This window comes from Lepisma saccharinum, chromosome 14, assembly GCF_977018435.1.
Source record: "Lepisma saccharinum chromosome 14, izLepSacc3.1, whole genome shotgun sequence".
NCBI classification, from domain to species: domain Eukaryota; kingdom Metazoa; phylum Arthropoda; class Insecta; order Zygentoma; family Lepismatidae; genus Lepisma; species Lepisma saccharinum.
In genome coordinates this window covers 40,664,158-40,691,859 of record NC_139242.1, presented here as the reverse complement: position 1 = coordinate 40,691,859, position 27,702 = coordinate 40,664,158, and the positions used below count along the sequence as shown (strand labels likewise).

General features: G+C 38.6%; 1 protein-coding gene across 3 annotated transcripts in view; it reads right to left on the bottom strand.

Annotated features, from left to right (window-relative positions):
* LOC145998804 (bestrophin-4-like) overlaps positions 1 to 27,131 on the bottom strand; it is a 114,654-nt gene extending 87,523 nt beyond the window's left edge. For all 3 annotated transcript variants that reach the window (XM_083135425.1, XM_083135426.1, XM_083135427.1), the window contains exon 1: positions 26,679 to 27,131. In XM_083135425.1, the coding sequence (XP_082991551.1) occupies positions 26,679 to 26,857 (179 nt within the window). In that variant the 5' untranslated portion in view covers positions 26,858 to 27,131. The remainder of the gene's footprint in view (positions 1 to 26,678) is intronic.
* Positions 27,132 to 27,702: the final 571 nt, after the last annotated feature.

The following is a 27,702-nucleotide window of genomic DNA, read 5'->3' as shown; positions in this document are numbered from 1 at the left end:
CAACAGCTGTGGAGCGGGCTTTACGTCGCAGACCAACCAGAAAACAGCTGTGGAGCGGGGATTACGCCGCTGACTAACCAGACAACAGCTGTGGAGCGGTGATTACGCCGCAGACCAACCAGACAACAGCTGTGGAGCGAGGATTACGCCGCAGACCAACCAGACAACAGCTGTGGAGCGGGAATTACGCCGCAGACTAACCAGACAACAGCTGTGGCGCTGATAAACACGACGCGGCGGTTTAAAGTACTTCGTGAGCCTCGTTCTATTGGCTGCTGCGTTTCTTATCGTGCTGAATTGTTCGCTTCCCCGCTCCCCACTGCCCTTGCCAGCACTAGTATCGGCCGCCGTAACAGTAGAAAATACCTTTAGGAAAAATGGAAAGCTGAATCGATTCTAGAGAACTTAGTTGGGAATTCCATGGACTAGACTGGTGAACAGTATTCTTTGTTGGGAATGACTTGAAATGTAAGGTGAAGGTTTAGATATCACTAAACGTTCAAGGGGTCCCAGGTTCGATACCCGCGGGAGGTAAATAGTGGTTCGGATGCCACTTTAAACTATAGGTCCAGTTCCGATATGCCTTTCTGTGCATAAAGCGGACTTAAGGACAAACGCATTCACTAAACCCAAGAGACGCATAACCTCTTTTGTGGTCCCTGTAATGTGTTCCTCAAATACGAGCCTTAGGTGGAAAACAATGCCTAAGACTTTGTGAGAGGAATTGAATTGAATTTTTGTTTTAGGTCACTCTATGCAAAGATAGGCTAATCGGGACTGGACCTACAGTTAAAAGTGGGATCCGAACCACTGTGTACATATAACTCCATTATCTTTCTCCTCAGTTCTTAAACCACTGTAATTTGCCTCCACCAGGTATCGTAGCAGGCACCCCTTGATTACAAGGCAGCGACGTTACCACTACGCCATCGGGGAGACCTTTTTTTGTGAGAGACTACTTTAATGTTACAACCAGAGATGAAATAAGATCAGTATTTTTTTATTTTTTTATTATTTTCTTTTATAGTGAGAGAAGCGCGCGCGCATATACAGTCACCAGAAATAAAAATTGCACACTTACATTCTGAAATACTGGTAGCAGAAGTTGTCATAGTAAATGTGCTCTAAAAACCAGTTAGTCACGGCACACAACGCCTTGCAGGGAAGTGAGTATTCCATCTAGATGTACCATACATCAGTGTGCAAATTAACGGGGGGATGCCAGGGAGAATTTTTTCATCCCTGCTAGGATTGTTTTTATCCCCTTCAAAGGAAATGGGATTGAAAGCATATAGTATATCATATCTTAACTATGTAACAACAATCATTCGTGTCAATTATTAGTCCTGTCATCGAAAATTTCCCTGCCGAAAAGTATGCCTTGTGGATTAAAGAACACCATTCAGAAACTGACTAACTTTACCAAGCCGAGACAACCCACTTAAGTTTTCACGCCGTAGTGCTGATATTTTACAAGCATCAAAGTGTTCACAAGAAACTTATAAGTAGATTAGATCGACATTAAGTTTGAACTTGGCAATAGAAATTTCGTCAAGTTTTCAGTGTTACTAGTTCGATAGCTCTTTTTTGTGTGTGAGGGTGTGAGTTTGGGTTTCCTTAGAATGTAAATGTACTAAATGTTTCTAAATTTCGTGTAAATGTTATCATAAGATCTAATGACCTAGGTTAGAACCAATTTTCTAAGTTGCCGCTAGGCAATAGTTAGTTTACTGACTGGTAACGTATATATACAAATTTGCATACCCTAGAACACCTACCTCCCAAAATGAAATCATAAATTCGGCACTGAGTAGGCATCTCTCCCTCCCCCCTCCCCCCACAAAGCAAGAAGCATAATTTCATTGATACATACATACAGGAGGCTTAAGTTAAAGTAATGATTATAAAGCACAAACCAACACATACACATAAGGAGTCGGAAATTTCTTGCTTCGACACTTCAATACTATTTTTACCTCAAGTTCTGTTGGTGGTAGAACTTCCTGCGTTTTAGTAGACTTTGTAGCAGTAGACTTTGTAGCAAATGCACGAGACACGTCGTTGCCCGAAATATTGATTAATAAAGGAAGGTAAAGACAAGTTATACCGTGCTCATTGCACCATAGGGCTTCTCACCCTTCACGATCTCGACTGCTCTTGGATGTGATGTGATCAGCATCGCGCTCCGCCCTATTCATCCTCCGGGGTTGCCACCGGTGATGTGCATCTACGCGTAAACAACGATTGTCTACATTCTACGTGTAGGCAATGTAGACTATGTAATCTATGCGTAAACAACGAATGTCTACATTCTACGTGTAGACTATGTAAACTAATGTAATCTACGTAATCAACGTAGGCAATATGGCGCTTGGCGTTCTTCGTGTAAGGCACGCGCGTCGTTCTAGAAGCAGCAACAAGCATCAGCAGGTGGAAATAGAAAGCGCGAAGTATTCCACTGTCCATAAATAAGTGTTTTAAGTATTTATTTACGTTCGACCAACCAATTCACTAGGTATTAACTGAACTGCAAAATAAACTTGCCGCTACATACCCAAAAAATGCGATGTCCTACGAATGACAAGATTTATTTTATGTCTATTTCCACCATTTCATACGTGGAAAAATCTGCTTTAAAGACACATGCACTTTCCTACGCAGTAATAAGACAAAAAAATAGCCTTCCCTTTTGTCAGTGTAAAAAATAATGTCAGTTTTCAGTATGGCTGTCACTTGTTTTTCTTCCGGTAGTCCCTTTTCCCCTCGTTAGTGAAAATTTGATAACTTTACGTCGGATGGTCTTAAGTTGGTATAGGACCATCGACATGTTAGAAGAAAAAAATACTTTCTCTTTCAAAGACCACTGGAAATTCTTTCTTCCCTGTTGTTTGCATTGTCTACGGTAGACTATAAGCCAATGTAATCTTTGTGTAGATTACGCGTAGACAACGCATGTAGTCGTAAACTTATTTATTAAACCCTGGGTGAATCCCACACCCGTACTGTCGGTCTCCTGGCAGTCAGATGCCCTACCGACTAGCCCACCGCGGCTCCATTGATAAAGAGGTATCTACCAGAGGAAGTTTCACATAAATGGAAATCGTGACCTTCGGGCATCGGTTATGCGAGTTGCGAAAATCCTTCCAGCCATCTAACCCTGAAGTGACTCCATTATCGAACTTTCTCCTCAGTTCTTCAACTTTCTAATGTGCTGTCTGTGCAGGGGGCGGAGCTTGACTTTGTCGAAGCTTGATCGTTGATGTGAACGTCTGCATCGCTCAACCCACGATTCAGTAGCAGTCTTCAACCCCGTTCCAGAGGATACGTAGCCCAGTTTTGTGCGTAGAAGATGAGCGGGCAGAAGTCAAAGACCTATTGAAACACAGAAAAAGATGCATACTATGGATAAAATTGATTGAGCGCAAAGAGCACAAACAAAGTGGTGCTATTTTTTTGTAACGGACTATATAAAATGTGTCCCTCTACGTGAATTTTGGGTAAGTAGAAAGTGCCTTGCCCTCCCAAAGTCGACGCCTATGAAACAGCACGACAAGTGCCTGAATGTCGCTGCGAACTATGTGGGAAAATAGCGGAATGATGCCTCTTTCTGCTCATGTAATGTGCCTTCTCCAGAATAAGACTCTCTGCAGATGGCAGACTAGGGAAATTTTTTCCCGACTAGCCCTCGTAATAAAACAATTTTCACTATGAAATAAAGGGACAAAATTGGTTCAGTCTCCACCACACCAACAAAAATTCATCGCTCCAGTGTAACGCCACCACTCACCCAAGTGCGTTATCGCCATTTTAGGCACTTCGCCTGAGTAAAGATGCGTATATATTTTGCGTAAATTGACACTCTTTGGACTCGGCTTGTAGAGATAGTAAAAACCAATGATTTTAACGCAACATACCGTTGAAGATTTTGAGAACCTAGAATAACCGAGAGTAGGCGTGTTTGTAGTAGTTGGGTAGGAATCTGAGAAACCGCGCAGTTTTTACACGGTGTTTTCTTTCCCCGGAGGCTCTGCTATTTCGGTGCTTAGCATTCGCTTCATTCCACCGATCGTGCCGTCAATTCCCCCGTTGAACCGGCAGACAAAGTGAATAGCTCGAAGGAACCTGGCTGTTTACCTGAAGAATATTTTACGAAGCTTTTTCTTTTCACCTGACGCTAGGGTTTCAACAATGGTGTACGCTCTCCGAATGAAATTCTCTAACAGTATGAGCAATCCCTGAACTTGTCTCTTTTCACTAAAACGTTAGATTGTTACAGTGTTTCAAGTAGTTCCTTATCGAATACACGTTATTATTTTACACAAAATAAGCTTTGGCCTGGACATAAGAAACAAAAACAAGGCGAGACCAGATCTACCTCATCCTGTTACCACCTGCCATTTTAGAGAGAGAAAAAAAATGCTACTGGCGTGGGCATGGATGCTTTTTGTGATTGTATCTTCCTCCACTGGGGTATGCAGAGGGAGCTGAAGGGGGTACAGCCCCCTCCGAAATTTTGAGAAAATCAACATTTACAAATAAAAGCAGTGATGAAGTCAAGAAAAACCAATGAATACAACCCCTGACCTTAAAATGACCACTGATTGCCATTTTTGAGAGGGGAAAGTAATACATTGACGAAATATCTTAATGTGTATACCACCTTTACAATTTCAGCCCTTCCCGAAAAAAAAATTCCAGTGCCTTCGTCAATAGCATATGGTTGCGATTATCCAAAAGTGGAAGAAAAGCGACGCTAAATAACCACAATACAAACGTACAGTCACGGGCAATACCTAGATCGTGAAACACTGCCTTGCCTGCAATGCGTTGTGTGTAGGGACGGATGTTTCTGTTTTAACGATAACACCGAAACGTCGAGGAAAGCAAAATAAATTGTTTAAAATGTATTTGGGAAGGTAAATGAGGAAAGTTTTCGTTGTTTCGGAATCGCGAAATAACGCGAATTATGCCTTTTCCAGAATACCACCGAGTTTTACACTTTAACGCAAAAAACGCCGCGAAATATGCAATATTAACTGGGGATAATACTTCTACTGTTCAAAAAGAACTACCTGAAGCCCTGAAGCGCTATTCTGTCATTTGTAGTTTAGCTGGTGTTAGTTCGATTCAAAAGAGATTGACACGCTTCATTCATTGCAGTTTGGTGCAGACAGACTGACAGTGTTTAACCTCGTCCTCAAATATAATTCGCTAGGAGGGAAGGGAAATTTGCAGAAAGGAAATTTCGTAGGAATGGGAAAAGTTTCAGGGAAAAGCACCTGTTGTGTTTCGGGGGGAGGGGAGGCGTTTATGTGTACACAAAACGGTAGTTTGAGGTCACAGATAATTTTTTTGGCATTGCTAGGTAAATGTGATGTGTATGATTGTGTTCATTGATTTGGGTGTTATCATTCAATAAACATTTTATATTTAGTGTCTGATGAGATGAAATAGTTTTCCAAATCGAAGAATTCGGTCATTTCTCACACAGGTAAGCCATCATTTTTTTGTCATTAAAGCTAAAATTTGTTTCAATTTTCCAGGACCAACACAATGTGAATCTCTTAACATAGAATGAACGGTAAAAATGCATGTAAAAATATCACCGATTTTAAACTAATAACACCAAATTTTTCCCTAGACTGCGAAAAATAACACCGAATTGCAGTAAAAAATAACATCGAAATTAAGGGAAAAATAAAACGAAAGCATCACGTCCCTAGTTATGTGTGTTGCCTAACTCTGAGGCGATAGAAGAACTTCCTGCTAAAAAGTTGCTATTAAAGTTGGTTCATTGCCTTAAAGGTAAGCAACACACCTAACGCAATGAGGGAAGGCAATAATTCAGGACCTAGGTGTTCCATTTTTATTGCTGCTAACTGTACATTCATGGATACTTCTAGATTGTAACGATACTGTTAAATGAAAGCAGAGTCATTACAATCTAGAAATGTCGGTGACTCTACATACTTCTCCTGTAAACTGTATAACTATTCGACTGAGGTTTCAAGTGGTAAGGGTTTCAGTATATGGGCCTCGCCGTATTATGTGACTCCTTAATCAACAAGGAGTGCCGGGTTCGAACCACAGTGGAAACACACTGCTCTGGGGTTCACCTAGCCTTTAAGAAATGGGTACCTGGGAGCTAAGGCAGTCGGAGTGCTGTGAATTGTAACATCACCCTATATGGCTTCACAGGAGATGTTGCAGTATGGAGGGTAGCTTTATTTGTACCTATATGATATATAAGGGGGTAAATGTCTGTTACATCGGAGACACATTAAAATCGGATATTTTGTGTTTCGGATGGTTCGTACTTACCAATTGTGTATAGCGGAACATAGTTGAAGGTGCCATTATGCTTTTTACACGAAAGTAACTTTGATTTTTCCCATTACGAGTAATTCTTTTGGTTCCTTTCTTCCGTTGCGGAACATACAATATGGCGCGCACAGCTGTGGATCATCGCGCGTCGTTCTTGTGTTTTGTCGATTTGGAGTGGGTATGCAGTGTTTCAACCTTCTTAACCGAAAAATACCTACTTTCGTGTTCATTATGTCATCACAAACCATTGACAAATAGCCTCAAAAAGATAACACCTGATTAACATAGTTACTCGTATACATCCTTCACGATAGCCCCACAAACCATTGACGGATAGCTCCAAAAATCATTCACGATAGCCCCAAAAACCATTCACGATAGCCCCACGAACCATTGACGGATAGCCCCAAAAACCATTCACCATAGCCCCACGGACCATTTCCGGCAAGGTTAGGTTAGGTTGGGTTAAGTTAGGTAAGCATACTTAAAAAAAAAATTGTCTGAAAAATAAGGCACGTTTGGAAACACTGGCGAGACTGCGAGACTTTCGACGCTCGCGCCATCTGCAGGTTCATAATGGAAAGAACGGCATAATGTTGTCGCTTTGCACAAAATGCAAGTTTATTATATCACAAGTGCTTATTTCTTGTTGTGTAGCATTCTACGGTGAGAAAATACCTCCACGAACTTTCAAAATGCTACAGAAACTCATTTCCGTACGTAGTTTCTTCTGTAAAAATGAAGAAATGTGTCTCCGATATAACAGACATTTACCTATAAAGGGCTTGACGGCTGTTTGGTAATTGTGAAAATAATTGTGTATTGGGCTAAAATGTGTTTACATACTTAGTCTTCAGAATTCGTAAGTAAACCTATAGGGCGAAGTGGGGTAGACGAACTAACGAAACTCATCGAATGAATCTTTTAGAAACATTGAGTGCGCTAAACATGAAGATTTGTTTTATAATTTTATGCAGTTATATGTGTCAAAAGTAGTCTAAGGATTTGCCATAAAATGCCTTTTTCGTTCCTTGACCAGAAAATGTAGGCTTTTAGGCCATTTCTGAATGTTATAGTGGCTGTTTTCTCGTTATTCATAACTTTAAGTGCCTATTTTGTGTTTTTCGGTGCTTTTTGCGTGCCTATTTGGAGAGTTTTTTGTGCATATTGATCATCATCCTGCTTATGAGCCCTTATTCTTCCTTACTTTCCTAATAACAATGTGAGCACGGATGGGCGTATATATAGTTTACGTAAGGTGGGGGAGAATAGATGTTGAATGCGCTAGTGGATGTTTGTGCCCTCGGGCGATAACTAGTTTGCATGTATTTAGAATTTATTTAGATGTATTTAGAATTAATTTGCATATATTTAGAATAAATTTACATATCATTACAAAAAATTACATTTATGTATCTGCATGTTTATAACTTTTATGAATTTTTAATTTTTAATTTTATGAAAAATATGTAAATAGAAGGTAATTCCTTTCCTGAACGCTATGCATATGGTTTTATGTTAATTTCTGCAAAGTATGTAATGTATAAAACGATAATAATTAATGTTTATAATATTGAAAATAAGATTTTATGGTTTATTATACGCTATGAAAGGTGGTAATGAGTGTAGGTAAAAGTTCAATTATGACTTAGGACGGCCCCGGTACTCGAACCCACGATAAGTACGCGTAATAATTATAGTGTACTATGTAATAATATTTTATCGTATGAAAGAAGTTGATTCAACACGCTAGACAGGAGACGGTGAACTCCGCGCAGGTAGACAACAAAGGAATTTGGGGAATGTGCGGTCAAGTGCATATTTTAACTACCTCTCGTCCATTGTCCAATATTTTCTCACAAATCGCGCACAATTTAGATATTTTCATTCTTAAAAGGCAAAATATAATTCAACACAACAAGAAACAAGAAATTATAAGTAACAATACACAAAATATTAAAAGTTATTCAAGATTTTGTATATATTATTCAGCAATCATTTCTAAGTTAGACACCCTTCAAAAACCTTCTGAAGCAATTTTGCCCAGGTTTGAGGAAAAATTGCTTTAGTTTGCCTGGACTATAAGGGTTTTATCCGAACTAGAAAGAAGAAGGGAAAGCTATTAGGGACGGGGCCTAAAGTTTCACTAATTGCCTTTATCACGGGGTATCGAACCTCGGACCCTTTGATTATGGATTTTCATAGTAAATTTATGTTACTGCGTGTTTTTAATATAATATTGAGTTTATTTTTACTTTGTCAATTATTTTACATTTTTTTATGTATTTTTACTCAATTAACACAATTTAAATGATTCTAGCAAGAGTTTTTATTACATTTTGTACACACAAAGTGTGTTTTGTCCAGTTTTACCTTTTTATATTACAAGTTTAGGCTTCTTTTTACTAAAATAACACCATTTATTCGATTTAGGTAAGAGTTTTTATTATATTTTCGACACACAAACTGTGTTTTTCAACTTTTAATTGTTTAGTTTTCAAGTTTTGGACACACAAAGTGTGTCTTGTCAAGTTTTACCTGGCTATTTTCCAAGTTTATAATATTTTTCACTATGATTATTACCATTTTAACAATTAAGGCAAGATTTTTATTGCATTTTGACCACACAAAGTGTGTCTTGTCCAGTTTTGTCTGGTTTTTTTTCACGCTTTTTTTATTTTTACCAAAATAACTCGATTTGAACGTGTTTTTCATTACATTTTGGACGCACAAAGTGTGTCTTGTCAAGTTTTGTCTGTTTATGTTACAAGTTTATGCTTACTATTACTCAAATAACACAATTTAAGCTATTCAGGTAAAATCTTTTATTATATTTTGGACGCACAAAGTGTGTTTTGTCAAGTTTTTTTTTTTATTTATAGGATTAGTATCCTATATTCACTAATTTTAACAATTAAAAACGTCCTGTATTTATTTAAATCATTTGAAAAACACTGAAGAAAAAGTACTTTTGGCTAAAAGTTATTTTATAGTTTACGCTTTACAGATTTTCACTATGTTATTTTTGGTTTTATATTTCTATATGTATTTATTTAGGTCAGGTGATGCCTGTTATGTAGGAACGTTTGTTTATTTTAGAGCTTGCTGCGTGTTTTGTTGTGTTATACTAGGTAACGTTTTCTAAATATATGAGGTATATACTTTTGTTTTTGCTATTTTGGAGTGCGATCAGCACCACTCTCCAACTGCGGAGATCGCCGTGTCCTGTCTAGTGTCTCTATCCACCGTGTTTCATACCATTATTCCATAGTACACTATAATCATTTAGTATTATTCCTTAGTACACTATAATTATTACCATTACATATCGTGAGTTCGAATACCGGGACCGTCCCAAATCGTAATCGGACCTTTACCATTACCCATTACAACCATTCATAGCATTTCATATACAGGGTGGAAATAACCTTTTGCTAGGGGTCTGCAGGAAAAAGTAACAATAATTAAGAAATTATGGTAATACCAAATGTTTACTACGACAATTGTGGTTACAAAAACAAAATTAAAAGTTAGTTCACGACAAAGCACCTGGCTTCAAGGCAAATGCTAAAACCAAGACCTTCTTCGGCGAAGTGACATTGACTTCTTCAACAGTTCTGAATGGCCGGGTGCATCACCGGACCTGAATGCAGCGGAGCACTTTGGTGCTGTTCTGAAGGACGCAGCTGAGTCCTTGATGAAGTGGAACGCGGACCGGACCGCTATTCCCGGGCAACACTCCTTGCACATCTGGAACAAGTCCTTCCGTGACATGGAATGGAATACGGACTGTTTGCAAATCTTCTGAGCTACTACCTGATCGTCTTCGTGCTGTGAGAGAAGCAAACGGCGGACATACTAACTTTTAATTTTGTTTTTGTAACCACAATTGTCGTAGTAAACATTTGGTATTACCATAATTTCTTAATTGTTGTTACTTTTTACTGTAGACCCCTAGCAAAAGGTTATTTACACCCCGTACAGTAAGATCTTATTTTCATTACTATAAACATAAATATTATCGTTTTATACATTGCATACTTTACAGTAATAAACATAAAACCATATGCATAACGTTTAGTAACACTAATTGCCTTCTATATATATTTTTTTTTCATAAAATAGATAATTATGTATTCATAAAAGTTATAAATATGCAGATACATAAATGTAAATTTTTCTAATGATATGTAAATATATTCTAAATACATGCAAATCAATTATGAATATTAAACACCAACAGTCCTTGGCGGGGATGACAACTACTTGGGGGGGGGGGGCGGGTTCAATTTTTGGTACAAATAGGGTTCCTATATTTCATAACTGAAAATCCAGGACACTGCTTGTTTGGGAGCGGGGGATGGGGGGGGGCTGGACGTGATAAAGTTGTATGTATGAACAACATAATTATTATTTACATTCGTACCGTACCATTTTCATATTATTTGCACTTCTTAACAATAAAAACAGAAATTCACTTCGAAGTATATCAGTAACCTTGCATTCCTTTTCGGTATCATAATGAACTAAGCTGTTATCTCACAATGTGGGAACTTTATTTGAAAACTGCGGACTGAACTGATAGGCACCCAAGCACTGACTCTTAACAGTAATCAGGTTACAATACAATGGAAGAGAATCATAACTGAAATTGAGCCCTGCTAGCAGACTGCGGCGTCATCGTGGTCAAATATCTTTGTAGCATCTTCTTGTAACTTGATATATCTTGTATTATTTAGAGGGAGCGGTTCAATGTGCAGTTAGATTGTTTTGTAAAAAATATATAACTGATTTGACAGTCTCAATGCAGTTTCTTATCGCAGAAATTTCACATGAATAGGCAACAGCTAGAGTTAAAAAATGTGCTGCACAATGTATAAAATTTGCTTTTGGTCACTTCTCTGAAATTATCTATCTCACCCCATTAATTCTCCCACCCATCACATCAGCTCCATCATATCCTTCAGCAACCATTTTTTTCTAAATTCACACCCAACCCAGGGAGAGTGGAAGTACAATAGCTGAAGCGTAGCTGAAGCTAACTCAGATGCAGTTACATCTCCAATAGGGATCTAAACTTTGGGAAATGATTTATCGACTTTCGAGATTATCAAACGGTTGGAAAATTTCAAATTGTCAAAAATTATAACCTGAGGAATACTTAATTCTTGAATGGTAGCACACCACATCGGGAACTTATAATGAAATGGTAATATTCACGCTATCAGTTCACAAACAGCTGCTCCGGACAGAAATAACATGTAGCATTCTAGAATTTGCGACATGTCAGGAATTTTCTGAGCATTTTCCAGAAAAGTTCCGAAACTATAGTTTGGTCTGCAACCCCATCTGATTGTTGGAATTTATTTATTTCCCATCCGTATACCGTCCGATACGCCTCTAATTTAGGAGAACAAAATAAGTCTGAAGAAATTTTTACGAACAAGTCTCTTCTCATAGCAGACAGAACAGGTAATCTGGTAATTTTACTGAACGAAAGGAAGGGTTAGACCCGTTGAACCCCCCTTAAAAACGCCCATGTGATCTCGTATACGATTAATAATGTAGGACACTAAAAAGTATCAAGTTGAGAGGTGACAAATTATTATGAAATATTTTCATAACAGTCAGAAATTACGTTGTGAGAATTCTTTAAAAATATAATGATAAAACATTTTGTTTTCTTAAGCGTGGGAACTTTATTTCTAAAATAAAATATATCAGGCAAATTATTGGTTAGACTTGAGCCTCATAAACACATGTAAATTGGCGCCACTGTATATGAACCTAGTATTAGACCATACTGATTTTACATTTTGGCAATGGCTGTTGATTTGTGAGTGTTTCTTATTTGAAAGAAAACTTCCCAATGAAAGTTTGTTTCTTCAGTGACTTGATGATATTATGAAATGTTTCTTGTATTTCCCAAATCTTCCTGCTCACTCTTGCTGATAGATAATTTGGAACCACTTCAGCCAATTTATATATCACTGCAGGATATGGGTTTTATAACTGGAGCTAATCCATGCACTCGGTGGATATCGCATAGTCAATTCACGGTCACTTTCAAGTCAGACCAGCTGGCCCACGTACACCTAACTGAAATAAACAGCACGTCGATTTATTGCTTAATTTCTGCGACGATTCACAGATGGCGAATGCAAATCATGTACTAGACTTTCGACCTGAATATGTGTGACTTATAAAAATCAACATTTGTACCGTAATTGAAAGGTTACGTCTTTTTCAAGAAGCAGGAAAAAGTTAAGGAAATTCAATAATATTACACATTTTTAGTAAATGCATTATTCTGTTACCAACACTCACAATTTTTTGTATGTCTGTTGTCAACTTAATGGCACGGAAGGTAACTGGTTTATTATTTTGTGAAATTCAGTGTTTTAATTGTCGAGATAATTGCACGGAAGATAACGGATTTATCATTATGATGGTATTTTTGTTTTTAATTTTGTTAAAAACGTAGACCATAAGGGTGGATAAGGTTTATTGTGGTGGTATTTCTGTTGCCAATGTAAAGGTGCGAAAGATAACGGATTTAATATCATGGTGGCATTCCTGTTGCTAATTTATTTGCACCAAAGATAACGGATTTGTGAGAATGACCAACGATTCCTGGCTTTGGAAAAGAGATGTGAATTGTTCGATACTCTCCAATCCACATTGTAGTCGGGATGATTCAACTACCACTATTGCAGTGACCACGAAATTAGGGGGATGAGCTGTTGCCATGTATGGAAATGGCAGAGCGAGCGAAGGACAAGAAAGTTTGATTTCTGCACACTGCAAGAACGTTCACAATGCAGCAAGGTGTGTCCAGCAACACTGTACCCGGAGCATGTCATGTAACAGTGAAAGGATGTTGGCAATATTTTACTCACCAGGTGAAAAGCCTTGTTTTCCCCTTTCGGAAGAACTATCACTATAAAAATCACAGAGAACATTTCACAAGGAGCAAGAAACTCCTGTAAAAGGCCTGAAGAAGATACGATATGGGGCGCTCAATAGAAACTCTTCCTGTCGAAATTTGAACAATGTGTACAGGAATTGGTCGACCGGCTGTTCAAGAAAGTGTGTTTGATTTCGATTTGATTTTTATATTTTACTTCGCCTTTTGTGCCACTTTTGGCTAATTTGCGAAGATGGGGATGAGTGATGATTTGATTAAATTGATGAATGAACATGCATAAACATCCATGCCCATCCGAACCCGGGACCCCTGGCGTCGTAGCGCGATGTGCTAACCACTCCGCCACAGGGGCCGACTAAGAAAGTGTGCTATGATACTATTTGCACCGAAGGGAAATATATATATGAATCAACTTCTCTTTCTACCAAATTGAGCATGCTATGAAAAATAGATCCTGAGTTAGTTATTTTTTTACATGCTCCTCTATGGCATGCGCACAGTAACAGTAAAAAAATGAGTTGGGAGGAGGAGGGGCGGGAATATTTTCTGGAGGAAGCACCATGTGTCTCTACCAGGTATCGAACCCGAGACGCCTTGATTACAAGGCGACGACGTTACCACTGCGCCATAGGGGAGGCACTATCAGGCCCGTAGCCAGAATTTTATTTCGGGGTGGCTCATTCCTTATCAGCATCCGACATCTAAAGGTAAAAAGTGGGTGGTAGAAGCCCTGGAGATGAATTTGTCAGTATATTACAACCAGTGGCGGTGATTAGGGGAGTTGTGGGAACAGGTGTCCTCCACTTGTTACCACCTTTTGCCCCTGCACTATGACACAATGACCCCTTAATGCTAAGCCTTGTCTATCAAGAAAAAGTAAACAGTCTTTGACCCGCAGTTTTGGAACCCAATCGCAGCTACTGATTACAACGTATTATACAATATGTTTAATCCTGATAAGGAAGTATTAAATAATTACCACTTGCACTATTCAAATTGGATATTTGTAGGATTTCGAATGGTGGCTACATGTCTGGGCACTATGTTTTGAGCATAAATATTTAATATACAATGGACCTCCCCGTAAAGGTAATGTCGTCGCCTTGTAATCAAGAGCTTCCGGGTTCGATACCCAGTGGAGGCACATGGCACAGTGGTTCGGATCCTACTTTAAACTGTAGGCCCAGTCCCGATTAGCCTTCCTGTGCATAAAGTGGACTTAAAACAACAATCAATCAATCAATTAATATATAATGGGGGAAATAAAATGCGGGAACGTTAAATCGGTACTTGTTGCCGTAAGCTCATCTCCAACCGGTTTTGTATTTTCACTCGTTCTGACCCACGCGTACGCAAAAACTTTACACCCGTTGTTCCAGAACGGCGTAAAGCTGCTGCTTCTCTCATGCAGCTGCTCTGTTCGAACCGAATTTGATTTTTCTTCCTTCCGTTTCTTCTTTTTGTAATGTTGCAATTTTAAAGGAGGGTTTTGTGCCAGGCGCTTCACTGAGGAGTTTAGCCAAACCTTCTTTCTCTTTCCACCTTCCAAACTAAAAATAAACATGGAACCGCAACAACTTACAATCCCACTTCCCCGCCCCCGATGTAAGGCCGCATATACGAAGATGTGTCTCCGGTGTTTGCAAATGCTCGCACAAACGGTATACACAGGCGTGCGATTTATATACTAAACACGCCATTCTCTGTTTGATTAGGTTTTGTCGTGCCTACTCCAGGATTCTTACCGGACGGGATTATCTCGTGTTGAGAATGCCTGTTCCTAGGCACGTATATAAAACTAAGTGTCTCACATATATTAATAATTATTATTATAATTGATATGTTAATGAGATTAACATGTCTATTACTATTATTCAAATATGTCAATCAATAATAACTATTTATTGCGATTATTATATGAACAAGTAAAATTATGATACAATACTAGACATGTATATAACAATAGAGGTTCTATTCATTATCTAGCCTAGCTTGTGTCTACTTAAGATCACTAAATTTCGCATAATTACTATCTAATCCTCACCTTTATATACGTTCTGCGGAAATAAATCAACTTCATATAACACAAAAGTAATTTTGGACTTTGCAAGTCTTTCGGGGGATCCGTATCCCCTGGACCCTCTGTAAATACGTCCTTGCCTGTCCTGTCCCCGATATTGTAATTAGCAAGTAATCTTTGTATGAATCTGTGTAGGAGGGTGGCTACTCACCGGGAATTCCGGGAATTATGCGTGAATTATTGGCTCCGGGAATGCGTGAAGTCTGCTTGAATTGTTCTCCATAGACGTGAAAAATTGCAACTTTATATCATTCCAACTATCATAGAATTTATACGTATCTATTAATGCCCCGATGCAAGTTTTTCACAGTGTAGCTTTTATCGAGGAAGAAAAAGAAAGAAACTGAATTCTCTCAATCCGTTTGCTTTGTTAGTGTCCATCCTTTGAAGAGCAATCTATCTTACAGATGGAAGATTATTACAAGGTATCTTGAAGTTAATTAGGCAAATTTGACAATTAACAGTTTTTCGTAGATTTCCATATCCCGTAACATTTGTGATTTCTGTTTGTAGATGTATTTCTAATCTAAGTATGTGAAATGGCAAGTGTATAAACCCCGCACCTTAAATTAAATATATATATACCTTTGAATTGAATTAGAGTTTTTGGATAGGCCCTTTATATTGTGTATGTGTGTGGATGGTAAGAGGCGGTAATACGCAGGGTGGTATTTGTAGGGGGGGATTTTTCCCCTTCTGGTTACTTGTGTCCCCCCTCTGCTTGCTAAATTTTATCCATGGGGAGATATGTTATATGGCATGAAGTCATTATCTCATGCTGTCCCTGGACAGTCAGTAGAATTTCCCCCCAATGGAAATTTCTTAAATATCACACTGGTAATACGTAAGTTTTATCCTTGAATTTGTGGAAAATTCGCCTTGAAAACCTGGAAATATACTTAAATTTTATCATAGTCCTAGAGTGGCCACTCTGTGTAGGTCATTCGTAAGAATGGATAATGAACTGGTGTAGAAGATGATAAAAAAGATACAAATGCAATTGTCTGTGTCATATCTGGAATTGCTTCATTGCGTGTCGTAGTGCTAGACCACGAAATCTGTTTCCTTGTTTCGTTGTTCTCGCCACTGAAAAATCACTATTTATTCTCATGATGTGCGTTACGCAGATTGCTCATAATTATAAGTGCTTTGAACTTATTCCACTGTGTGTATGTAATTGGCAATTTTCTACTTGTTTGGTATAAGGTGCTACGACCTTCAAGAATCGTGTAACATTATTATGATTAAACTTTAAATATGTCCACTTTGTTAAGTTAATATTTTATAACTTGCAGAAGATTATTTTTAAACGTTTAAAAATATTGTTATAGTTAATACATGTATTGTGCAGTGACTGTCTAGAAATTAACATTCACAACTACTCGTATTATGATCTTATTTAGTGGTGAATTTTTTAAAGAATTTGAATTGAAAAAAAAATTGTTCCAAAAAGCATCTGTGAATGTCTGATGAAAATTATATCATACTGATTGTACAAGTGAGTTAATATAGTTACATACTTGAAGTTACTGTGTGTAAATATTTGTATTTGTGCAATCTGTGAATTTAACTAAAAGGTAATTTGGGACAGGTCATTACTGCTAAACGGAATTACACACCAAGATCCAATACAAGTAGGTGGTCAGGTTATGGTGCCTGGATTACCATTCCAGTAGACCAGCTTGATTTCCGATTCCGAGACAAAAATTTTCACTTACAGTTAGCACAAGCCTACGTACTGGCAATGTTTACTTATATGCACATGTAGCAAAAAATCGATTTTATCAGTTCAGAAAATTGTTCATGTGTGGGGGAGCAACCGGGGCCTCCGAGATACTTATATACGGGCCTCACACCAACTTCCGTGACGTCACAGGATTAGTCAAGTATAGTCCATTTACAACATTTAACGAAGTGCATTATAAGAGTATAATATTTATTCTTCTGGCTGAATCGTCCTTTCTTATTCGTTCAGAACGTTGCTTTTGCCTCAAGAACATTTAGAATGTTGTACATATTTGCATTAGAAAATACGTAAATAATATTGACAAAAGCAAAATCCAATCTTTACCGTTCTGCATAATGCACCTTTATTTTTCAAATTACCAATGGAAAGAAATAGAGATAAAATGTTATCCTACAAAAGGTAAAAAAAGGTAAAGTGCTCCCCTGTGCATAGCACCACGCCATGAAGGCGTATAGGGGGTGGGGGGGTAACGCCCCACACTTTCTTGATCCGGTCATGAGTGGGGGTGATGTGATCAGCATCACGCCCCTGACCGCCTTTACCCCCCAGGGTTTCCCCCAGGTACCCATGTTTATTTGACGCTGGGTGGGCGCCGGGGCCGCTTCCATCGTTAGAAAAGTTCCCGGATTTGAACCGGCCGGAGATCCAACCCGGGACCTTTAGCATGGTAGTCAGAAGCGTTACCGACTGAGCCACCGCGGCCACCATGTGGTTACAATCAAAATGTTATCCTACATTTGAAACTTACTCTAAGTTCGTAAAGAATTATCATCGTTAGTATATAATTGCTATTGAATTGCTGAGGAATAAACACGATTCAAGTTATGCATTTAAGATAATTTTGTAAAAGTTTACGTACAGATGGTTCAGGAAAACTTTGTAAGATGGGAATTTTGTATTAAATAAACGTTCTAACTTTGGAAGCTCAATTCTCGTGCGTAATTTGAATAAATTTTTCATTTTCTAGAAATCAGGTAAATATTTAGCTGCACAAGTTTGACTGGTTTCGTTGTAGGTTACAATTTTTTAAAATCATTTTTCGTATTAAAAATTTTACATCAAGCAAAGAGAGAAAATGTACACATACTAATGCAACAAACGTACTAGCCTAACCTATTCGAAATACCTGGATGCTAACAACACTAACCTTAAATGATCTAACAGTAATTCAAGCCTATGAAAGGATTTACGATCACACGGAAATGAGAATATTAATGCAAGCATCTTACTTTAATTAAGAAGTCCAAAGCAAAAAGCAGGAGAAGTGGAACACAATAAACTCCATTTTCTATGAGGAGAATATTGCTAGAAGAATTTCGTATTCTAAAATCCTTATAATTATATCCCTTTTCGGTAGACAAGCTATATATGGTAAAGTGAAGAGACAAGTTGTTTTTGAGGATACGGCGTAAGTTTTAAGGAATATCAGCGTGTGTTTCATTCATCCCTAACAACGACATTTTACTTGTAACTGTACCTAGACATGTATTGAAATCGTACAATGCAAAAGTCGCTGACATATAAGTTGATAGTAAGTCTTGAAGCTTTCCTGACGACGAATGATAAAAAGATTCTCTAGGGCTATCGACCCGATGAGTTGTGGAAAAGATTCCAAGCTTTCGAGAGCTAACGTCACTCTCATCTTCAGGGTAGAAATGAAGTGGAAGTCTACCTTGAAGATAAGAGTAACGTTAGTTCTCGAAAGCTTGGAATCTTTTCAACAAATCACCTGGTCGATAGTATGAGAGAATCTTTTCATATAAGTTGCTAGTTATATTTTCGCCTTGTGCTTGTGATATTTGGAACAGGTTGAGATAAAATCTCGCTCTCTAACTTTTATACAGACCATATCGCGGTAGCTCAGTCGTTAGGGCTCTGACTACCATGCGAGAGCCCCGGGTTCGATTCCCGGCGTGGAAGTACCAGGGGCGTGGTGCTGATCAATCAACCCCACCTTCGGCCGTGATCAAGAAAGTGTGGAGCCGTAACTCTACACCATTCTATACGCCTTCATGGCATGGTGCAAAGCAAAGGGGAGCACTTTGCTCTTTTTATATACACATAAATTTAAATTCACAATGACTGACTGTGCAAGTGTACGAAATGAATCGTTATTCTTTATATATTAGTAAATTTTCACTTTAGCAACTTTTCAACATTTCCAATTAAGTAAAATGTTTGTGACACAAGTACTCATTTTTATATAGTTCGCTAACTACATCGCAATAGTCATAAATATGTCTTCCTGGCCTTGACAGAAATAATAAAGAAAGGGAAAATACAACATCCATTACTGAGTACAAAGGTATAAAAGTATCCACAACGTATTTCTGAAATAGGTTATTAAAATTGAACAAAGTCGTAAAATTCCATTGATGTACATTATATTTCTTTCACGTGATGTTTATCATCAAGGTCATAATTCTTGTAAACGGGAACATAGCTTGAAGAAGTAAGTGAATATCCTCTACTGTAGCTAGAAAGTAAATAAGACATTTTAAGACGTGACTTTTGAACATTGAACTACACAATTTCAGACAACATATGAGCAATAATATGAGCATATGAATAACAAAACATTAAAATGCTGACCGAGGCAAACTTTTATAGTATAAAAATATACATAAAAACGTAAGGTTTCCACCCTCTAACAATTTTTTTGTGAATCTTCGTCTGAAGAAGACCCTGTTAGAGGGTGGAAACGTTGCGTTTTTATGTATATTTTTATACTATAAATGTTTGCCTTGGTTAGCATTTTATTGTTTTATTAACATGGAAAGAAGGCTTAACAGTGTTACCATATGAATAACTATTAACATTTTTTCGTGTTAAATAAAGAAATATAATTAGTACTTACAAGTTAGGCATCCGTGTAATTCATATTATCATACACAAATTCTTAAATGTCGTACTTCGCACTGGTTGAACACATTTGTTTTACTAACATGTAACATTCAAACTCATAAATTTACTTGTAACTGATCAGGACATAACTGTGTTTAATTTGCGATAATAATTATTATTCTTACTCCGAAATAAATACATTTACAGGAACTCTTTTTCGAACAACTCGCTCAATCAAATAGGTATTTCCCCAAAACACGCGACTAATCCTTTGACATCATCAGTCCTTTTAACATCACAGGTTGCGGCCCGTATACGAAGTATACATGAAGTATGCGCATCTCGGAGGCTCCGGACGAACCCAAACGTGTGCATCGTACTCGCGTGTGTAGAGTGGAGAAGGCTTCCCGTGGTTCCTAGGTGAATTGGTGGAGGGGCAGATGCGCTAAGGCATCTAGCAGAAGGTTCTTTCGTTTGTGGTTGCTCTATAGCGCGGAAACGGTGCACCAACACAAAAATGTTACTAAGAGAAGTTGTTTGTTTTCTTGTCCTCTGTACGTTTCTGTGGTCCCCGGGCGCCATTTTAATGACACCTTGCATAAAAAGGCAAGTAATCTAAGTGCTAACGCACCGAAAATGTTTATCTCAGTATAGATTCTTCCTCACCTCGATTACTAATTCTCCATCTTCGCTCGTAAAAGAAGTCTGATTAATTCTTAAGATCAAAGCTGAGCCTGACGCCCAGGACAAAATATATTACAAAACAACACGCCTTGTCTTGCTTGTGGGTTCAGTGCCAGAGCCTTGTTAGCCTTCAACAGTGAGGTTCCCAAGGTTTATTGAAACGCCGGAAATCTACCTGACATACCAGCGAAAACATAGTTACATCATGTACGAATGCATGTTGATATTTACGCATATTAGGCGTGTACAGACTAATTTGTTTGGGGGCGCTTAAAAGGGAGTTTCACTTCCCTATCTGGACAATATTAACCTAATAGTCGTAATTTCATGTTTTTTTTCACAGGAACTATTATATATATGAAGATGAAATTTTAACATTGTAATCTCTGAGCATTCGTTATCACTTTAGGTCTACTGAAAGATAAATCGTCAAAACGAACATCTCATAATGACTGTTTGCCTTATTAAAAACTACTATTATTATCATTTTAAAAATTGCACAGAGCTCCTCCGGAAATCGGTTTGCGTTTCTTCTACCTGCTGATGCGGTTTCGATTGCTAATGCAATGTTCTTGTTATATACAAATGTCAATATACAAACAAGAATTGTGCATTTGTAGAAGGATGCATCAGCAATCGAGGCTGTGCTCGGGAGAAAGATAAGTGGGAGCCGATTTTGTGGAGGAGCTCTGTGCCATTTACAAAGTGAAAAGCATATTCTTTATTACGTGATTACTGATTATTATAATAAACAGTATCACGGCCTTGGGGAGAGAGAGAAAAAGCGAGGAGATAGAGAGAGGGAGAGCGGAGCATCTCAAAATGAAACGAAATTCCTTACTTTTTTTAACACTGATATTATTTTCATTATTTTAATGGTTGTTTCTACATTTTTGACACATTAGGAGTTGCCCAGTCACCCCTGGTATCCCCCGTTCGAACGCCTATTATTATTTTGTGTTTTTTAGGTTGGCGCTGCAATTTTTGAGGTACCCCTATCTACCTCTTGTAAGACTCGTTGCCAGTGATGTGCATCTACGCGTAAACAACGATAGTCTACATTCTACACGTAGACTATTTTATACACGTAGATTACGTAATCTATGTAAACTTAGCAAAGGGTGCCATGGAATTAAAATAAAATTATACTGCGTATCAGTTGCTAATGTGTGACGAGAACTTTTCATACTCTTTCTTCCAAATTCGAACAATTTCTCACCTAGGAAGAAACCTAATATAGGAAATATTCTAGTGTTTTATGGGAAAAAGACCACTCTTGCCTCACGACTGCCATCTGTTGTTATTTTTTGCATACTATTTATCTTCCTTTATGGTTGATAATAGAAGAGAAGAGAAATTTTGTTGTAAATAGGATTCTTTTCATTTCGTTAGGAACCAATACAGTTGAAAATGTCACTTTCCTTTCATGAAACCCTTGAAAATTAATTTTAATGCACTTTAGATTGTCTACGTAGTCTATGTAAACTACAACCCAATGTAATCTACGCGTAGATTACGTGTAGACAACGCATGTAGACGTAAACTTATAGTCTACGGCACATCACTGCTCGTTGCTGGTCTAGATAGAGCCTCGAGTCTGTTGAACTCAAGAGAAGAAAGGTGAAAAGTAAAAGTAATAAACGCTCAAAGGATAGGTGATATAGATTTACTGAACCCAAGGCTCAAACAAACATGATCTCAGTTTGGCCTTCTTTGTATTATTCCACTTGGTACATAGCGTGTGGCCCTGTCAGAAGCAAGGCGTTTGTTTAGCCAAAAGAAAGCAAACTGTCCTTATTCCCGACAGCTTGGTGAAGTTCTAGTGACCTGTAAACGTTGCCACGTTCACGATGCTGGAAGTACAAACTCCAAAGCGTAAACAGTCTGTGCTTGGTCGCTCTATGAGGTGATGAATCACAAGATATTAATAATCCACTGTTTTATTTCACGTATCCCGCAAGTGTCACGTTTCTCATTTCCACTAATCTAAATTGCCACAATTTAATGCACTTTGAGTTTTACCGCGTTAGAATGTCCAGCAGGAAATTGTCATTTTTTAAATCGACTTTTAGTTCTGATAGGTTAGAATATCAGGCAGGAAATCACCTTTTAAAAATCTACTCTTACTTCAGACACGTTAGAATGGCCAACAGGAAATTGTATTTTAAAATGTACAATGTGTAGCATATTTTTTTTTTCGTTGGGGAAGTTTCTGTAATGATTTTGGCAAAACGTATTGATTGTCGTTTGCATCAGCAATGTACACCATTTACAGACATGGATCGCTGCTCAACGTGCTGTAGCTGTGAGGGCGTCTTATAAAAATGGTGACACGGTTCCCTCTGCGAGATGAGAATATTGACGTTATTTTAAACATAGCATTATACTATTCCATCGGCCAATGAAATCAGAATGGGGGTGAAGGACTTTGAAGCTACGGCAAGTGCCTTGAAGCAGAAATCGTCAGGTTTCAGATGTTGGTTTCCGTCATAGAATGTCCGAGTGTCAACGATGAAATGGTGGTCACCTGTAAGATATAATTTTCAAAACATGAACTTGATTTTTCATATTTCGCAAATGGCAATGTGTAAGGATGCAGTTTATGTGTCTGGATTTTTTTTAATGTAGCATTATTTTCGTTGCATTTAAAAAACCCATTCTTATGCCATACCTTTTACTTTCTGTGCTAAATTGTGATATTTACCCCACCAATTTTAGAGATTTCCCACCCTGGTGCTTGGTATTGCTATACAGCTTCAACTTCTTTTACACGTATGGATATTTTAGACCTCAGAATTCATTTCATGCTGATACGAAGTTCATCTCCGTAAAATTAGTTTAGTGCAATAATCTTTATTTTAATACACGAGACCTATCCTCTTGCTCTAGTTGGTTCTTGCTAAGAAACTAGTTCCCCTTATGACACGACGTTTACAAGTAACCCAAGTATTGACGCACCCGAAATTTTTGTTTCATGTCAAAGTTTGTAAGAGTTTCTTTCAAGCCCACTTGCACAACGCGTAGGCTTTAAGAAATTATTTACTATTACGGTTTTTCATTTTTTGGTCTTAGTTTGAGTAATTATGATTACGACTCATTTCAACACAAACTGAAACAGTAACTGCTGTCTTGTAGATTGATAAAATTGGCCAGCTTCGAAGCAAACCGAACAATTACGCTTCATCAATAAAGGAAATACCATTGCGCCGTGAGAGTATGCAACCAGGATAAGAGTACTGCACGCCGGGTGTACATATATATCAGGCTCTTGCTGTCGTAGACCATACTTACCAAGATAAACTTGAGTCATATCCGCTATACATTATTACATAAAAGCATCCTTGTCTATTTCTCTCTCCTTTTGTGTCGTTTGTGTGTGCGTGTGTAGTAAGAGGGACACAAAATCAGCCCAGAAATATCCAGGAGATGATAGTACTCGAGGTTTTAACAAAACTAATTATGTGAAATATGTGTTCGAATGTAACCTGTTACCTCTATTTTGTACATGTATGTGCATCTAAGTGGGATCCATACTACAATGACTGCATCTGTAATCTAGCCTGGAACCCCTTGATTACAAGACGGCATCGTAGGCTGCTATGTTATCGGTCAGGCACAGACTATTACTAAGATTGATTGATTGCATTTATTTTACTTCGCTTTTCTGCCGCTTTTGGCTAATTGCGAAGATGAGAATGAATGGTGATAAGATGACAGGGATAAGACACAACTCAAGCCCCACAGAGAGTTCATACGCCAGTACCTCGTTAGTCTGCAAAAATGTAGTCCAGGGTTTACTATTAGAAGTGAGGTTGAATACCTTCTGAAAAGGCCACTTCTTACGCCCAAACTTTTACTAAGAAATGAGACATTGAGAAATAATTAGCATGATACTGATTAGAATAAATCTACGTCTACAGAGCTTGTAAACCCTCGTGTAGTTTGCAAAACCTACATTGACTAAAGCGTCTACAATGTACAATTCTGTTTTAGGCAAGGCATCATGTTTTAAGGAAGGCCAGGCTTACTTCGGAGTAGAAATTACATAACGAGAATCTTTAGAGCTTCGACCAACTAAATAAAAATGTTCCTTTTTGTATTTCACTAATCTGCATCAATTTTCTTGACACTTTTGACTAATCGTGGCGATGAGAATAAATGGTAATTAGATAGAATTGATTAAGGAAGAGCCACAAACAGGGGCAGCGCCAAGCAGAGCCAGAGGGGAGCCACAGCCCATCGAAAATCAGTCATCTCAACTGCTGATGCACCTTGCCAAACATGATCGCAAATTTTGCTATAAAAATGTGGTTATCTTATCTCTGATAGTCATCTAGTGGCGCCTCCTCTACCCAGGGGCGACCTGAGACATTCAGCGGCGACATCGTGAAAGCTCTTGGTCACCGAGGTGGCTCTGTCTCTCTCTACTTTGCTCATCATTCGAGCGTCAAGCTTAAATTTATCGGCGTCAGTGGGATCACGTTACTTACTGCTAGCCTGGTCATATGCACCTTCGTAGCGTGACACACTTTACACACATGTTTCACAGCAGTGATGCCATAAACATTTTAGAAGGAGGAACACAGTGACGGGTATTGTCATAAGTACGAAATTCTCATAAGTACGAAAGTTAATAAAGAATATTGTGTACAGAGGGTAGTTGCTTTTCTCGGAAGGCTTTGGCCCCCGTTGGCTCCCCTCGGAAGTTGCAAAGTTCTAAGTATTACCCCGTGACGGATCCGTTTGCAGAGTAATGCTGGCCATTGTGATTAAAGATTTTTCTGGGCTTTCCTTTAAGTGAACGCTCGGTGTAGTACCTTTAGCGAAGGCTATGTACTCCAGTGGTTTATCAAGAATTTTCCATCTTAGGGTGTGGATTCTCATATTTAGGGTATGTTAGGGTAAATTTAGAGCCACAGTGATCGACCCTTTGGCCTTTGTGAAATATTTTAGGGGATGTTGAGGACATTTTGGGGGTGTTGGTGTATGTGGATAACTAATGCACTCTTGTGGTCATCTTCTTGTCCTTTTCTTGCTGTCTTTCATCGTTTTATCTGTCCTGTCACTTTTAACGACATGTAAACGACATGTTAACAACAGTAATCCAAATTTACTCTAATTCTTGAAAAAAAATATTAAATTGTATCGTATACTTACTCATGTATTTCCATTGCATATTGCGGACATTGGTATTAGAAATAAAAATTGTTCAAAACGTCATGTCAAAGTATACGCTAACCTTTTAGTGAATTAAATTTATCATACGTAGATGTAAAAGGGCCTCCGTGGTCCAGTGAGTAACACGCCTGCCACGTAGAGACCGCAGTTCGGTTCCCCAGGCCGGATGATCTTAGGTGAGAATTTTCAGTTACGTCTGTTCATAAGCGGATCTGGGGTTGGCCCAACCTCGTCAACCGTTAGTCTGTAGGGAAAGGGGGGGGGTAAGGTGGCAGAAGCTTGGTGCTGATCCAACCTCCACCGAGTTCGAGAATGTGTGGAGCCATACCACTACACATTTCTGTGCCTTCGTGGGATAGTGCGGTAAGGATCCCAAGTTTGATTTCCCGTGGGGACACATTTCTGTAATTCTCACCTTAAACTGTCAGAGCTGGCGTACGCATGGGGGAGCTGATGGGGCTACACATCCTGCCAAGATTGAGATAAATTGAAAATTTTCAAATTATTGCAGCAAAGAACTCGAGAAAACCAAAGTGAAAAATGCAAACCTCCTTAATATGACCTCCAATTGCAATTATTGTATTTGAATAACTTTTAAAATGAAGACTGAAAATGGTAATTATAAAATGCTTTATTTTGAATCCCGCCCCCGCCTAAAACACAACTATATCCATCTTTAGAATTCCACCCCCCTTCCGAAAAGAAATCCTGCGTACGCCCTCGTCCTGATTAGCCAAAGTGAGCTGAGAACACGCAGACGTACATCGCTGTTATCTGTTGCCTAGCTGTTAGGCGTTTGACACTTAAACACTTACGGACGTGAGCGTACAAGATCACACGGCGAACACTACAAGTTGTTAATCGTTCACTTAGTAGAAAAAATAATTACTTACTGTTTCTGTTGATCGTTGAAAGCATTTCGGTAACAAGCGCTGAGGAGACCAAAGACGAATAGAAACAGGATCGTTTCACGGTAGATGAGCTTGTAAATACTCCCCCTCCACTTGAAGAGAAGACGCGTAAATCCCCCATTGGTGGATGATGCCACCTCGTTCTGATAACTGACAGTCATTTTCCAGTCACTCACAGTCCACCCAGCAAGCCCACAGCATTGTTTTTTTCATCGTCACATCGTTTGCATGAACCCCATCTCACGGGTTCATTCGGAACAGGCGCGGCACCTACACAGCTAGGCTTTGCTTAGGCCTAGCCAGTCACTTACTACTGACCTGGTTAGGGCCAGAACCCAGGCCCGGTGGCCTCTCGCAAGAGGAGGCTAGACAGTCGCACTAAATTTAGGTCCAGCTTGGTCCGAGCTCGAACCATTTTAGTTTAGGGTCAAGTTTACAGTTCAAACGAGCGTTTCTCCCCATCCCTTCTCGATCGTTGTCTTTTTCCCGCCGTTCATACGATACTTGCTGCTCTTTTGCAGCAAGTTTGCCCTCTTTATCGCAACCCGCAGTCATTGTTCGCTTGAATATCGTACGAAGGGGCTCCATGTCTTGCTACAACCAAAAATAAAAAAGAAGAAAACAAGAAACAGATGACAGCAGAAGCTGTTAAGTTGCTGCTGACAAAATAAGCCAGAAGAGTTCCTAATGTTTTGCGAATTTACCGACAGGTGGAGCAAGAAGACGAGTGGAAGTTTCTTGTGGTTACACGACGTTGGGCACCCCGTTGTCTTCCTCTGTTTCTGGCTACTGCTGCGATATTTTAGATTCTAGTTCACAGATTACGGATTAGAATCGCCTGACTCAATATTCCTAAACTGTGGCCCTCGAGTCCGTAGCAAACCGCGAGCGCCTTATCGATATTGTGAATTTATAATAAACCCAAGTAGTTTACATGTTAAGATTAAGTGAAATGTAAGTTGTTCTTTGCACATCTGGATGGTATCGTTAGCAATCGTACGTTAAA